The sequence below is a fragment of the Bos grunniens genome, chromosome 23 (assembly GCF_055505025.1).
Source record: "Bos grunniens cultivar Pamir isolate PY7600 chromosome 23, Bosgru_T2T1.0, whole genome shotgun sequence".
Taxonomy (NCBI): Eukaryota; Metazoa; Chordata; class Mammalia; order Artiodactyla; family Bovidae; genus Bos; species Bos grunniens.
Genome location: NC_141187.1, coordinates 39,718,433 through 39,732,043, shown reverse-complemented (window position 1 = coordinate 39,732,043; position 13,611 = coordinate 39,718,433). Strand labels below are relative to the sequence as shown.

Genomic DNA, 13,611 nt, shown 5'->3' with positions numbered 1-13,611 from the left:
GATGGGTAAAAGAAAAACCCTACGACGTCTCGGTTTATTTATACGTCCCTTCACCAAAAATGTGCATTCGGCCTTCTTTTCCATTTCCCCCTCCCCACCCGCCACCCCCCACCCCTCAAGCTTTAACGTTTTAAAAACAGGCACGGAAAGGCTACGCATTCCATTCCATCATTATGGTTTCGGCAGTTGGGAAAAGCTGAAGAAAGAAACGGGAGTGGGGAAACAGGAGAACGAACGTGCCTTCTAGAACAGCGTCCTTCTTAAGGCGCTGAAATCCAGGGATGGAGGGATGGGTGGTGGACGGTCCTCGGGCGCCAGGCTGTTAGCAGTGGCAGGAGAGCCTCGAGCAGGGCCCGGGCGCTCCCTCCACCGCCTAAGCCGGGGGGGAGAGTGAATTCCAGCCGTACATTCCCGCAGCTCTTCGCAATTAACTTCTCCCTCTCTTTTCGCCTCCCTAGGGCACACACCACCCTGGCCCGACTCCCACCCAGCTCTCGGTTCTCAGAGCCCCCACCCACGGCGTTGACGGAATGGAGTGCCCTTCCCATTGGCCCGAGCGTCATTCCCTGAGGTGGCACCGTCCGCCTGATTGGCTGGGCACTCCCGGCCCCCCGCCCACCCCTCCACTCGGGTTGCCCGGCTCCCGCCCCCCGGCATCGCCCGGAGCCCCCGCCCTCGCCACCTCCCTCCGCGCACCCGCCCCCCGGAGCCCAGCCCGGACTCCGCTTTCGCTCGCTCGGCGACCCGGCCGGCGCTCTGGCCCCGCCCCCGGAGCGCGCGGCTTATAAATACAGCTGCGCGGCGGGCCGGGCCGGAGCGGAGAGGAGGTGCGGTTGTGAGTCTGAGATAGGAGCGGGGGACCCCTCGGGCTCGGGGGAGTGCGGCCGCAGCGGCGGGCCGGCTGTAGTCGGAGGTCCGAAGGGAGTGACTCGGGCGCCCGGTGGGCTGCTTTCTTTCCGGCGCCTTTGATTTTTTTTTTTTTTTCCTTGCCTTTTGGTCCCGGCCGAGTGTCGCCCGCTGTCGCCCAGAGCGATTCTCCGGTCAATTGTTGGGCGCGCGATCGCCCAGAGCTTTCCGGTGCCCCGAGCGCAGAGCGGGCGCGCGGGGCGCGAAGGAGAGGGGAGAGGAGCCGGCCGCGGACGAGGGGAGGGGGTCGGAGCTTGCCTGTCTCGCTCGCTCGCCCAAGCGGGTCCGCTCGCTCAGGGCGCAGGGCGCGCGCGATGAAGGCGGTGAGCCCGGTGCGCCCCTCGGGCCGCAAGGCGCCGTCGGGCTGCGGCGGCGGCGGCGGTGGCGAGCTGGCGCTGCGCTGCCTGGCCGAGCACGGCCACAGCCTGGGCGGCTCGGCGGCCGCGGCCGCGGCGGCGGCGGCCGCGCGCTGCAAGGCGGCCGAGGCGGCGGCCGACGAGCCGGCGCTGTGCCTGCAGTGCGATATGAACGACTGCTACAGCCGCCTGCGGAGGCTGGTGCCCACCATCCCGCCCAACAAGAAAGTCAGCAAAGTAGAGCTCCTGCAGCACGTTATCGACTACATCCTGGATCTGCAGCTGGCGCTGGAGACGCACCCGGCTCTGCTGAGGCAGCCGCCGCCGCCCGCGCCGCCGCACCTCCCGGCCGGGACGTGCCCGGCCGCGCCGCCGCGGACCCCTCTCACCGCGCTCAACACCGACCCGGTGAGAGGCCCCGGGGCGGATGCGGCGGGGGTCCGCGGGGAAGGCGACGGCCGGGTGGAGGCACGCGGGCGGTCCCTTTCCCCGGGGCAGGGGCGGCGGAGAGTGACAGTTCGTCCTGCCGCTCTTTCCGGGGGCCGCCGCCGCCGCAGGCGGCGGGCAGGGTGCAGCGAGCTTGGGGGCCGGCCGGGTGGGCGCGCGGGGCGGGGACCAGGGCTGGGCGCCTCCTGGGCTGTCAAGTCCATGTCCCCCCCGCGGAAGGGGAGTCTCCCCCTGGGGCTGCAGGCTGGGGTCGGGGCATGCGTCGGCGGGCCAGCCTGGGTTCCGGGAACCGATGAGGAAGACCGGGAGGAGCGCGGTGGGGGCGCCCGCTAACCTTTCCCTCGGTGTCGGTTGCTGTTCCAGGCCGGCGCGGTGAACAAGCAGGGCGACAGCATTCTCTGCCGCTGAGCCGCGCGTCCCAGGTGAGCGCGCGTTTCCCTTCTCGGGTGGCCGGTCACCAGAGACACCCCGTCCCCAGGGCCTTCCGGTGTCAGGCACAGTGGTGTTCTTTGCCGTCCCCCCACCCCCCGCCCCAGCATTTCTGAGGGCAGATTCCCAAGGAAGATTCACCTCTCTCTCTCTGCCACCCAGTTACTAAGTGAACCCGTACTTAGCTTCGAGAACTGGGGGACGGATCAGCTCGTGTCCCCGCCGCCCCCAGTGATCGGCCGGTCTCCTCGCCGAAGTGAGGGTACCCTCGTGGGCGTGGGGCCCAATGCGCCGCACCTCCCCCCCCCCCGCCCCGTGCAGCCTGACACCCACGAAAGAGGACGCAGGCAGGGTCCCCGGAGTGGGTGCCCTGCGCGGGCTTCCCGGGGGCTCGCGACTGCTTGCACGGCGCCGGGCCGGGCGGCGGACTGCGGGTGTAGTCTGACCCGGTGGTTTGTTTTGGGTTGTTGATCAAGCATGTCTTGAGTTTGGTCGGTGGCGCCAGTTAGTCTGCAGCGGGAAGGTTCACACACCCCCTCTATTCATTGCTCTTCCACAGGTGTGCGGCCGCCTGAGCCCGAGCCAGGAGCCCTAGAGAGGGAGGGGGAGAGAGCAGAAGTTAGAGAAAAAGCCAAGCGGAGGAAGGAAAAATAACAAAAAGATCAGAAAATCTTAGAAACGTTTCATTCGTCATTCCAAGAGAGAGGGAAGAAAAATAAAACTTTTCATCTTTGTTAAAACTTTTTTGCACGTTCATAAACATTCTACATACGTATTCTCTTTTGTCCCATTTATAACCGCTGTGAATTGTACATTTTTGTGTTTTTTGGAGGTGCAGTTAAACTTTTAAGCTTAAGTGTGACAGGACTGATAAATAGAAGAATCAAGAGTAAATCCGACTGTTAGAAACCGACTTTGTGACCAAGGAGCTCAATTTTTGTTTTGAAGCTTTACTAATATACCAGAGCATTGTAGATATTTTTTTTTTTTTGACATCTATTGTTTAAAATAGATGTTTATACGGGGGCAGGGAACTTTGTGTTCCCTGCAAGAATGTTACATATTGTATAGATAACTGAGTGACATTTCATACCATGTATATATAGAGATGCTCTATAAGTGTGAGAAAGTATATGCTTTAATAGACTACTGTAATTATAAGATATTTTTAATTAAATATTTTTTGTAAATATTATGTGTGTGTTTTTTTTTAATCTGTGGGAATATTTCTTTTGGAAAATTATTTTTCAGCTCAGTTGAAGAGCTCTTGATAATCTTGAATGTCTTTTCTGTTTGGTCTGGCTCTTAATTTGTTTTTGTTTTGCCTGGTGTCCTGTAGACTCGGAAGTAACAGTTATAGCTAGTGATCCTGCATGACTGCATGAGATGTTTAATCACAAAATAAACTTGTTCTGAGTCCATTCAAATGTGTTTTCTTTAACCTAGATCGAAATCTTTGTATTTGAAGCCTACATGTGGAAAATGCGCTTTATCAGTTTTTAAGTACAGGGTTTGATAGTGTAATATATAAAGAGTAAGTGTTTGTTTTTCCTTTTTTAACGGAGGTCAAGATGGATTCGGAATGATTTTGCTTACGGGATGGGGAAATGCTTGGATCCTGATGAGTTTATGAAATCTACTGTTTTATCAAAGTGGAAAAATGCTTATCATTCTTCATTTTACACTAAAGCTTAATGTCACTGAGTTTCATGTCTGTACAGATTATTTAAATCATAGAAATGAAAAATGTTCTCTGCTTGCTACCAAAGGACAAACTCTTGGCAATGAACACTTTCTGCTTTCCTTCCTCCAAAGAATATTAATAGGCAACAGTGGGAGAAAAAAAAAATTTTTAAGGCATAATGGCAAATCCTTCAAGCAGGGATAAAAGTCGATCTTCAAACATTAACTTAAGTAGACCAAAAATTCTGATGACCGCATCTAGATTATTTTTTTATAAAAATGATTTTCACTATAGCTATGTTAGTTAACTGCTAAACTACTGTCCAATCTCTTGTGATGTGTAACTTTTACATGTGAATATTAAAGTAGATTTATCTGTCTTGTACCGTGATTTCTGGTCTCATTTCTTCAAAACCTTAACACTTATTTTTAAGACTTTCTTTTCTCTTGAAGGAAGGTAGTATATTCTGGGTTAGATAGGACTGTCAGGGCTTGTGAACATTATACATTTAATGTGATCAGTGCTCTACACACCAGTTAGATGGAATTTTTAGAGTGAGAGAGAATTAAGTAGGATTTAATTGGGTGCTTTGTAAATAGTTAGTCAACTGTGTGTGTAACGTGGTCTGTTTGATTTTTAAAAGGAAAGGATTTGTTTCAGCTTATACAAGAATAAAAGTATTACAAACCCAAGGGACTTTTTATGAGGTCAAAGTCAAATATTTATATGAATATGAAATATGGCCTCTAGTAGTCGGTTGAAATGGCAATATCTCAACAGAAATGAACAAAGTTAATGCTGATAGATTCCAAAAAATGTAAAGATTTTAAAAAATCTGTCCCCTATCTCCATCATGTTACCCCCTCAGCTTTGACATTTCACTGGTCTTAGGTATTTTTAGAATTTGATGTATTTGATGTTGAGACTTACAAAGTCAAAGGACCACTTGTTTAGATGAGGTTTATTTTTATTTTTTATATTATTCATTCTTGTCACACATCGAGGAAAACACAAGAACACTGCTGGAATTCCAAGTCTGAAGAATTCTAACGATTGCATTCTTTGTTATTAAGAAAGGGGACAATCCCTCCTTTTTATTTGGCAGCTTAATTTCAGTAGGAAGCAAGTCACATGTGCTCTGTTGGTTGGAGTTAGGCATTTGTCAGGCCTAACTACCATATCCTACCTAAGTTTTTAAGCAGAGCTTAAACTTATGCTGGGAGATTGTACATCTCAAAATGAATATTCTTGATTTTTGAAGATAAGTCTTGCTCCTTAATTAATTTCATATTTGGGGCATGAAGAACCACTAAAAGGGAAAAAAGTATTATGGATGTTACATTTGAGAGACTTGACATTTTCCCCTCAGCCACTCACACAGCACTGAATGTCTCTAAAGAAGCAAAGTCACTGTTCACTAAATTAATATGCAGTTGTATAAGATAATACATTCTATTAAATGTTGGCTGTGTCCTAACCAAGTAACCAAATAACAAAAACATTTGTCATTTATCTATGTAGTTTAATGATTCAGATAATTGGTTTCACAGAAAAATATTCTGACTTCTCTCATTTAGTTTGTCTGCCTTTAATGTATAGGCACAACCAAAGAATCGTTTACACCTGCAAAGGGAAAAAAAAAAAATCTCATGGTGAGATGTTGTTTCTCATTGTGGTTTTAAAATCCTGAACATCTCAAGACATTTCATGTTGAAGGAGAAAAAACTTTCATTTCAAAGAACTAATATACTTTGACATTGTATAAATCTTAAGTCTATTGTCAAGCTTTAACTGAATTTTTAGAACTTTTAAAAATTTTCACCCCATAATCTATTGTATTAAATGCCTTCTATAATAATAAATCTTCACTGAGCAAAGGGTTCTGAAGTTTGTGGTTTTTAATTGACTTCTACTGAGTTATGCAATTTTTCATTATCAAGAATGGGTCTCTTGATGGATCACCTCAATTATTTACAGTGTTCCTTACCAGGTGATGAAAAATGTGGCTTGAAAATGGTGATATGAATGAAAAGGAAATCTAGTTTGAATGCTAGAGAAATCTTGTCTACTCTTTGGTATCTGCTAGGAGAGGGAGCAAGAATTCCAAAAAGGCAACAGAATGATACTCAGGGAAACTAGATCTCTCTCTCTCTCTCTCTGTCTCTCTCACACACACACACACACACACACAGTAATGTTGACAAAAATTATTTCACAGTAGTGCAGAACCAAATAAAACTGGCCCTGTCTTTCTAGCTGATGTACTTTAATTATATATATGTTAATCAGCCCAGATAGCCCTTGGGTCTCTACTGGGCCAAGGACCAACCCCTCCAGGTTTCTGAAGAGGGAAAAGCTTCCCCTTGCTGCTTTGCAAGTCCAGGAAATTAATTTACTCACCTCAGAATTAATCTTAATAGGGTTGCCCTCAGTAGGTACTCTTCAGACCCAGATGGTTTCTTTCAATTACAACCCATGACATTTTGCTAAAATATTAATTATATTAATTAGAACCATTGCCCAAAAGGTTTTAAAATTGTAATTTTACTTCGAGTTCTACCTTGAGCAATGATACAATAGATACTTGAAAAGATAAAACTCTTACAAAAGGGAACTCATTTGTTCCAGAGAGATGAACTGCAGTCGTATAAACAATTGAAAGTGCTTTTCAAATTTTTGATGAATTTTTTAAAAGTGTGTTTCTGTGTTCAAGTGCCTCCTTCATGATGATTTATATCCTGGCTGTTATAAAAAGTTTTGCTTAGGCGCTAAACTCGGGTCTGAACACATTGCCAAAGTTTTTTTATACTCACCCAAGCAAAGCAATTCAGTAGTCAGCTGCTGAAATTGATTCCGTCATTCATAAGTCTCCACAATAAATTCACACAAGGGATATGAAAAAGGGGCCATAAAAATTGAAGTTAATTTGAAAAGCCCCTTTGAGTCCTTAAAAGAGTAAACACATCAGTTTCTCGGGGAAGAACAAAATATGTTACCTGTATTCCACTGACTAAATGTGATTGAAAAGGAACTTAAAATATTTAAATAAAGAGACCGAAGACAAATTTTCCATATGAATTCACTGAATCTGAATGTTTTTCCAATAGGAAATCTCATACTTTAGAAAGAGATTTCCTAAAATATTACCAAGGTATTGGCAAAATATGCAAATTCCTGTTGAAACAGGATACCATTATTTGCTTTAAATGACTTTCTCAATTCATGATGATAAAAAGTGCGTATTAGCACTTTTAGCATGCATATTAAATTCAAATTCTAAAACTTCATCTTTTATTCCAATGTTTAACTTCCAAAAGAAGGTACTGCAGTCCCACAGTTGTTCTTCGTGCAAATGCATGTATTTTAGAGTGTTCCTTAAATATTTTCTTAAATATTTTAAGCATTTTTAAAAACATCTACTGCCCATTTCATAAACTCTTGCAGTCAACGGAGAGACTGTAACTGTGTGTGTATGTGTGTGTGTTTATTTAAAAATAGTTAACCAACATACAGAAAAATAGGTTTGAAAAAGAAGTTTAACTCTAAAAAATAAGTAAATTGTTTTAACCTTCCTCCATTCTCTCTCGACTTTAATTCCTAAGATTGGCGATTTCCATAAAGATGTACCCTTCATTGTTTGGACTGCTGTGAGTTAGTCATGTCATGTTGAAGCATAAAGAATGATAGAAAATAAGGAGCAAGTAAATCAATTCTCATGTTTATCATCTCCTAGAATTTGGCTTAATCCCATAAGAAATCTGAAGAAAAAAAGAAAGAAAAAAGGGGGGACTAACATATAGAAAACCTCAGAGAAAGCCAGAGAAAGAGACCTAAATTTGTAGATATAATTTTACACCTTACTTCAGCAATAAATCTTCGAAATACTTTTGCACATGTTAAACCTGAGTTCAAGGCCATAATTAAAACAAAGTAGGCTCCTTAAAGCTCCTTGGTGGCTCAGAGGTAGAGAATCTGCCTGCCAATGCAGAAGACACGAGAGACGCTGGTTGGATCCCTGGGTCAGGAAGATCCCCTGAAGTAGGAAATGCAAACTTGCTCCAGTATTCTGGCCTAGAAGAATTCCATGGACAGAGGAACTACAGTCCATGGGATGGCAAAGAGTCAGACACAACTGAGGACACACACACAGGCTCCTTAAAACATTAGGCTATATGTGATTCTTCTTTGCTTGTCCTACAGTGCTTTACAGGGCCTGCTATAGTATTCGCTGCGCTGAATTAAAGTTTTAGTCGCTCAGTTGTGTCCAATTCTGTGCAAAACTACAGAGTATAGTCAGGCTCTTCTGTCCATGGGATTCTCCAGGCAAGAATACTGGAGTGGGTTGCTGTGCCCTTCTCCAGGGGATCCTTCCAACCCTGGCCTCCTGCATTGCAGGCAGATTCTTTACCATCTGAGCTGCCAGGGAAGCCCATTAACAGAGGATCTGTCTTCCCAATGCTCTCAGTTACTCCTTTGCTGCTTCATCTACACTGAGTCACAGTTGAACTTGAGACCAGCATATCTAACTGCCTTCTGGTCCTCTCTGCCACTGAAGTGCAGTAGAGTTGAAACAGCATTTAAGGTTTCTGCAAACTTGTCCTTCTTTCTGGATTTCCTATTGCCTTGGTCAATTTGGGCTGCCATACAAAACTACCATTGACTGGATGGCTTAAACAACAAACGTCTATTTCTCCCTGGTCTGGAGGCTGGGAAGTCCAAGATCAGGGCGCCAGCCAGTTCTGTTCCTAAAAGTCGCTACTATTGCAGGATGAGCATAGCAATCCTCGTGCTTCCTTCAAATCCCCACAGTCACACAGGATGCTTGGCTTCCTCCTTGGAGCTGCACCATAAGATAGAAACAGAACCCAGGGCTAAGCAAGGTCCTCTTCCTGCCCCTGTGACCTGGATGGAAGGATCTTTCAACTTGGCATTTCCATCAGTCCTTTCTCTCCTTTACTTCTGGCTGCCTTTAAGCATAGTCTATGCTTCAGCTGCGGGCTTCCCTGGTGGCTCAGATGGTAAAGAATCCGCCTGCAATGCAGGAAACCTGGGTTGGATCCCTGGGTTGGGGAGATCTCCTGGAGAAGGGGATGGCTACCCACTCTAATATTCTTGCCTGGAGAATTCCATGGACAGAGGAGCCTGATGGACTACAGTCCATGGGGTCGCAAAGTGTATCAGACATGACTGAGCAATTAATACTTTTGCATGCTTCAGCTGCACCAAAGTTCTCATCTCGTGGATACTAGCCAGTAGAGCAGGCTTCTCTCTCTCGTCTTGACAGAGTATGATTGATTTCCTGAGAGTTAACAAAAGAGCAGGCTCAAGAAGGACATACATGCAACATGGAGAGTGGGAGTGGGAGGGGGGACCTGCCCTGCCAGCCAAGCCAACTAAGTCCACTTGCGCATCCATGGGTAGGGCTGAACTAGCTGCATCCAAAACGGTGAGCTTTTTTGTGCTTTCCTTTCGCTGCAAGTGGTGTTACCCCGGCCTGGATCCCATCATCCACACTCCCAGTCTAGGCTGTTGCTGACCTCCTCACCATCCTGTAATACCCAACCGTCACCTCTTCTGCAAGAATTATAAGATGCCTCTCCCCTTCATCCCCCAAAGAGCCAACACGCCCCATGCTATAGTATAATTATTTTCACATGTCTGTGTTTCCTGTAGCTTCCTGACCCCTCTAGGGATTCCAGACCACAAAGTACTAGAAGAACATTCCTGTAACTCTCCGTGCCAGCAAATCTAGCAAATTCCTTACAACTCAACAGTGCAGTTGAGAGATTTTCATTATCTTTGAAAGCCTTTGGCTGACTTAAATGTGGAAAATAGATAAGCTGTGTGCTCTCGAGAGTGAGGGAGTGTGTGGTCAGCCTTGGGCAGAGAGAATCAGAAGGAAGGGCTGAAGAGAGGAGAGGCTGAACAGATCTTGGATCTCCAAGAAACAAGAGACATTTCTGACCCAAGTTGGGATAAATAAACAAAGACACCTCAGTGCCAGATGTGAAAACATGGGGCGATGACCACATACAGGTGTGGGATGTGATGGGTCTGGGGTGTAAGCAGGAAGATGGTGCAATGGGGTTTCTAAGTGTGTCATAGGCTATTCTGTTTTCCAGGACGTGGGGTACATCAGCCACAAGAAATGCAGTGAGTCTTCATGAGTCAGTTCTGAAAGAACACACTTGCTGCCCGAATAAGAATCCCTTTTCCAGATGGAAGCTTCATTAACTCTACTATGATCCAGGGCCCTAGAAGCAGAATCGGATAACTAGTAACCTGCCATATGTCTTATACGGAGAAGGCAGTGGCAAACCACTCCAGTACTCTTGCCTGGAAAATCCCATAGACGGAGGAGCCTGGTGGGCTGCAGTCCATGGGGTCGAGAAGAGTCAGACACAACTGAGCGACTTCACTTTCACTTTTCACTTTCATGCACTGGAGAAGGAAATGACAACTCACTCCAGTATTCTTGCCTGTAGAATCCCAGGGATGGGGGAGCCTGGTGGGCTGCCGTCTATGGGGTCGCACAGAGTCGGACATGACTGAAGCGACTTAGTGCAGCAGCAGAGGCAGCATATGTCTTACAACACTCCTCCCATTTTCCAGTGAAGGAGACAGAAGAAGACCCAGAGGTGAATGGTGGAGTCAGATCTAGAACTTGTTTTTTTCCATCTCTAATCCAGGACCACTAACTTCAGTATGGATGCATTCTGTCCCAGTATACTCTCAGGGGGTTTCTTTCAGTTCATATTCTCATCTACGAATTGCTCCCATGTTGTTTCCTAAAAAGATGGAGTCCAAATCCTAAGCAAGTAGTCATTAAATGCAGGACTGATCTGGTTGCCTTTTATTTATTTTATGGTTGGTGGTTTAGTCGCTAAGTTGTATCTTAGCGACTCTTTAACTCTTGAGACGCTATGGACTGTGGCCTGCCAGGCTCCTCGGTCCAGGGAATTCTCCAGGCAAGAATACTGGAGTGGGTAGCCATTCCCTTCTCCAGAGATCTTTCAATTGTTGTATTCTGGCTGCCCTTTAAAAAGGAGAACAGAGGTAAAGTACTTTTATAGCAAGAATCAAAGCTCTTTGACAAAGGAGCAAAGGCAATTCTCTGAGGCAGGGATAGTCTTTTCCATGAGTGATGCTGGGACAACTGGATGTCCACATGCCAAAAAAAAAATGAACTTAGTTTCAGAGCTTACACCTTTCACAAAGAATAACTCATAATGGGTCATAGACCTAAATGTAACATGGAAAACTAGAAAGCTTCCAGAAGGAAACATAGGAAGAAACCTATGTGACTTTTGGTTTGGTGATGAATTTTTAGATCCAGCACAGAAAGCATGAAACTTGAACCCTAGGTTGTTGTCGTTCAATCGCTAAGTCATATCCAACTCTTTGTGACCCCATGGACTGTAGCTGCCAGGCTCCTCTGTTCATGGAATTCTCCAGGGAGAAATACTGGAGTGGGTTGCCATTTCCTTCTCCAGGGGATCTTCCCAACCCAGGGATGAAACCTGGCTCTCCTACACTTTACCACTGAGCCACCAGGGAAGCCCATGCCTGTGTTATCCTCCAACATTTTATCCCCTGCATCCACTCAACATATGCAGCGTGGTGTGGGAGGGGTCACGGACTCTGTGGTCAAGGCAAAAGAGGTGGATGCTACTCAGAGCTCTGCAACTAATTAGCTGTGTCCCCTCAGATAAGTAACTTTTCCATGTTCCAATAGCCTCATCTGTAAAATGATAATTACCTATTATTGCATAGAGGTTTCTTGAAAGATACAAAGAAAGTAACATGTGAAAATTTTATAAGACAATGGTTATAATTTTGGTATATATAAAAAAATCATCTGAGGGACTTTCCCTGGTGGTCCAGTGGTGAAGAATCCACTTTCCAATGCTGAGGATGTGGGTTCCATCCCTGGACAGGAAACTAAGATTCCCACATGCTGGCAGGGCAACTAAGCCTGCATGCCACACACTATACCTGAGAGAAGCCTGAGTGCAAGTGTGAAGATTCCACAAGCCACCACTAAGACCTGACAGAGCCAAAAAAAAAAAATACATCTGGAAAGAGTTTTCAATTTTAGATTCCTGAGTTCCACCCCTCCGTCCCTCCCCTCCACCGAGACTGACTCATCAGGTATAGTGTCGGAACCAGGAATCTGCATGGCAGTGTTCCCCCAAGAATCTAAGGCAAGTCTCCCAGGAACCCCATTTCAAGAAACAGAACTGTAAGCCATAAAATGCCGTTTAGGCTGTTGTTGCTATGCCACACGTGGTAGGTTTCTCCTTCTTTTTATAGCACTTTCCAATTTTTCCTTCCATGGTGGCTTAGATGATAAAGAATCTTCCTGCAATGCGGGAGACCCGGGTTTGATCCCTGGGTCGGGAAGATCCCCTGGGGAAGGGAATGGCAACCCACTCCAGTATTCTTGTCTAGAGAATTCCATGGACAGAGGAGCCTGATGGGCTACAGTCCACGGGGTTCAAAAGAGTCAGATATGACTGAGCAACTAACACTCTCACTTTCCAGGTAAAGTAAAAAGCAGAGATTAATACAATATCAATACACTTTGTTTTACCCATCCCACTGAATCTTAAATTTTCTAAGGAAAGATACAAAAGAAAGAGATCAATTTCTACCCTCTTATACATCATTTCAAAATTTAGGTTCTCTCACCACATGTATATATTGACCTAAAAAATGTTTGGAGAAGGTGCGCCTGCACAGGCAACAATGAGCAGTATTTCTTTAATGGTAAAGAGATTCTCTGGATAAACAGATTTAGGAAAAAATGTTTCATTTCTCCCGGTACATTATATATCATTCTAAGAGACTAACTTTAACATGATGTAAAAAAAATACTGTCTAACTGGTCCTGCTCCAATCTGTTGTGTTAGACTTGGAAATGTCCTAATTCATGGCTAGCAAATGTTAAAATACCATATGCATGTAAAATTGGGATGCGATATAATTGTACCTTCATTTCACATAATAGATTTCTTCTTGCTAAAATTATATGATTTTTATGAATTATAAAAAGCAGTGGAGACAATGGCTTCCATTCTTCTAAAGCTGTGAATAAGAACTTTTAAAAAAGGAAGCATTAGGAAGTCTGTGGAATTAAGTTGTGAACTCTGCCACTTACTGTGTGGCACTGGGCAAGGTACTTAACCTCTCTGAGCCATATTAAAACTTTTTTTTTATAAAGGGATTACAAAAGTTATCAGTAAGAGTCTTTATGACTCTTTATGAGGATCATGTGGGCAAAGCCCCTAACTTAGTGCCAGCCACATGAACTATTCAATACAAGCTAGTTCCTTTCTTCTAATCATTCCCACCTCTATTCATATAAGACCGAAGAATGTGCTTGCCCTCCTCCCACATGAAAATAGGATTAACAAGCATGGAGGAGCAAGGGATGTGTGTGCAGCTGGGTCCTCAGGATGCAGGGCAAGGATTTCAACAACGCATCAACCTTTCTGGGAGATCGAGATTTCAAACCTTCTAAACGCACAAACTATTTTCTGTGCCATTTCTTTTTCTCCAGAATAACCCGGAGGTACCTACATACAAAAGATATAAATGACCTAAATGTTGATGGACAAAGAAGGATTTGAGGAAAGGTGGGAGTCTGAAGAGCAAGAAAGAACTGCCGTGGTGAGAAAGCAGAGAAAAATAGACGAAGGCTTTCAGGAAATTAAAACGGTGGCCTAATAGCTGTTGATCTTGCTGTTAACATGGTCAGGCAGAAGGCTTGTTTGCTTCGTGATCTAT

At 45.4% G+C, this 13,611-nt stretch overlaps 1 protein-coding gene across 1 annotated transcript; it reads left to right on the top strand.

The window, feature by feature from the left end:
* Positions 1-810: 810 nt before the first annotated feature.
* On the top strand, positions 811-4,212 carry ID4 (inhibitor of DNA binding 4). The gene is made up of 3 exons (XM_086370107.1): positions 811-1,670; positions 2,073-2,131; positions 2,698-4,212. The coding sequence occupies exons 1-2, from the start codon at positions 1,221-1,223 to the stop codon at positions 2,115-2,117; spliced, it is 495 nt and encodes a 164-aa protein (XP_086226233.1). The 5' UTR covers positions 811-1,220; the 3' UTR covers positions 2,118-2,131; positions 2,698-4,212.
* The last annotated feature ends 9,399 nt before the right edge of the window (positions 4,213-13,611 follow it).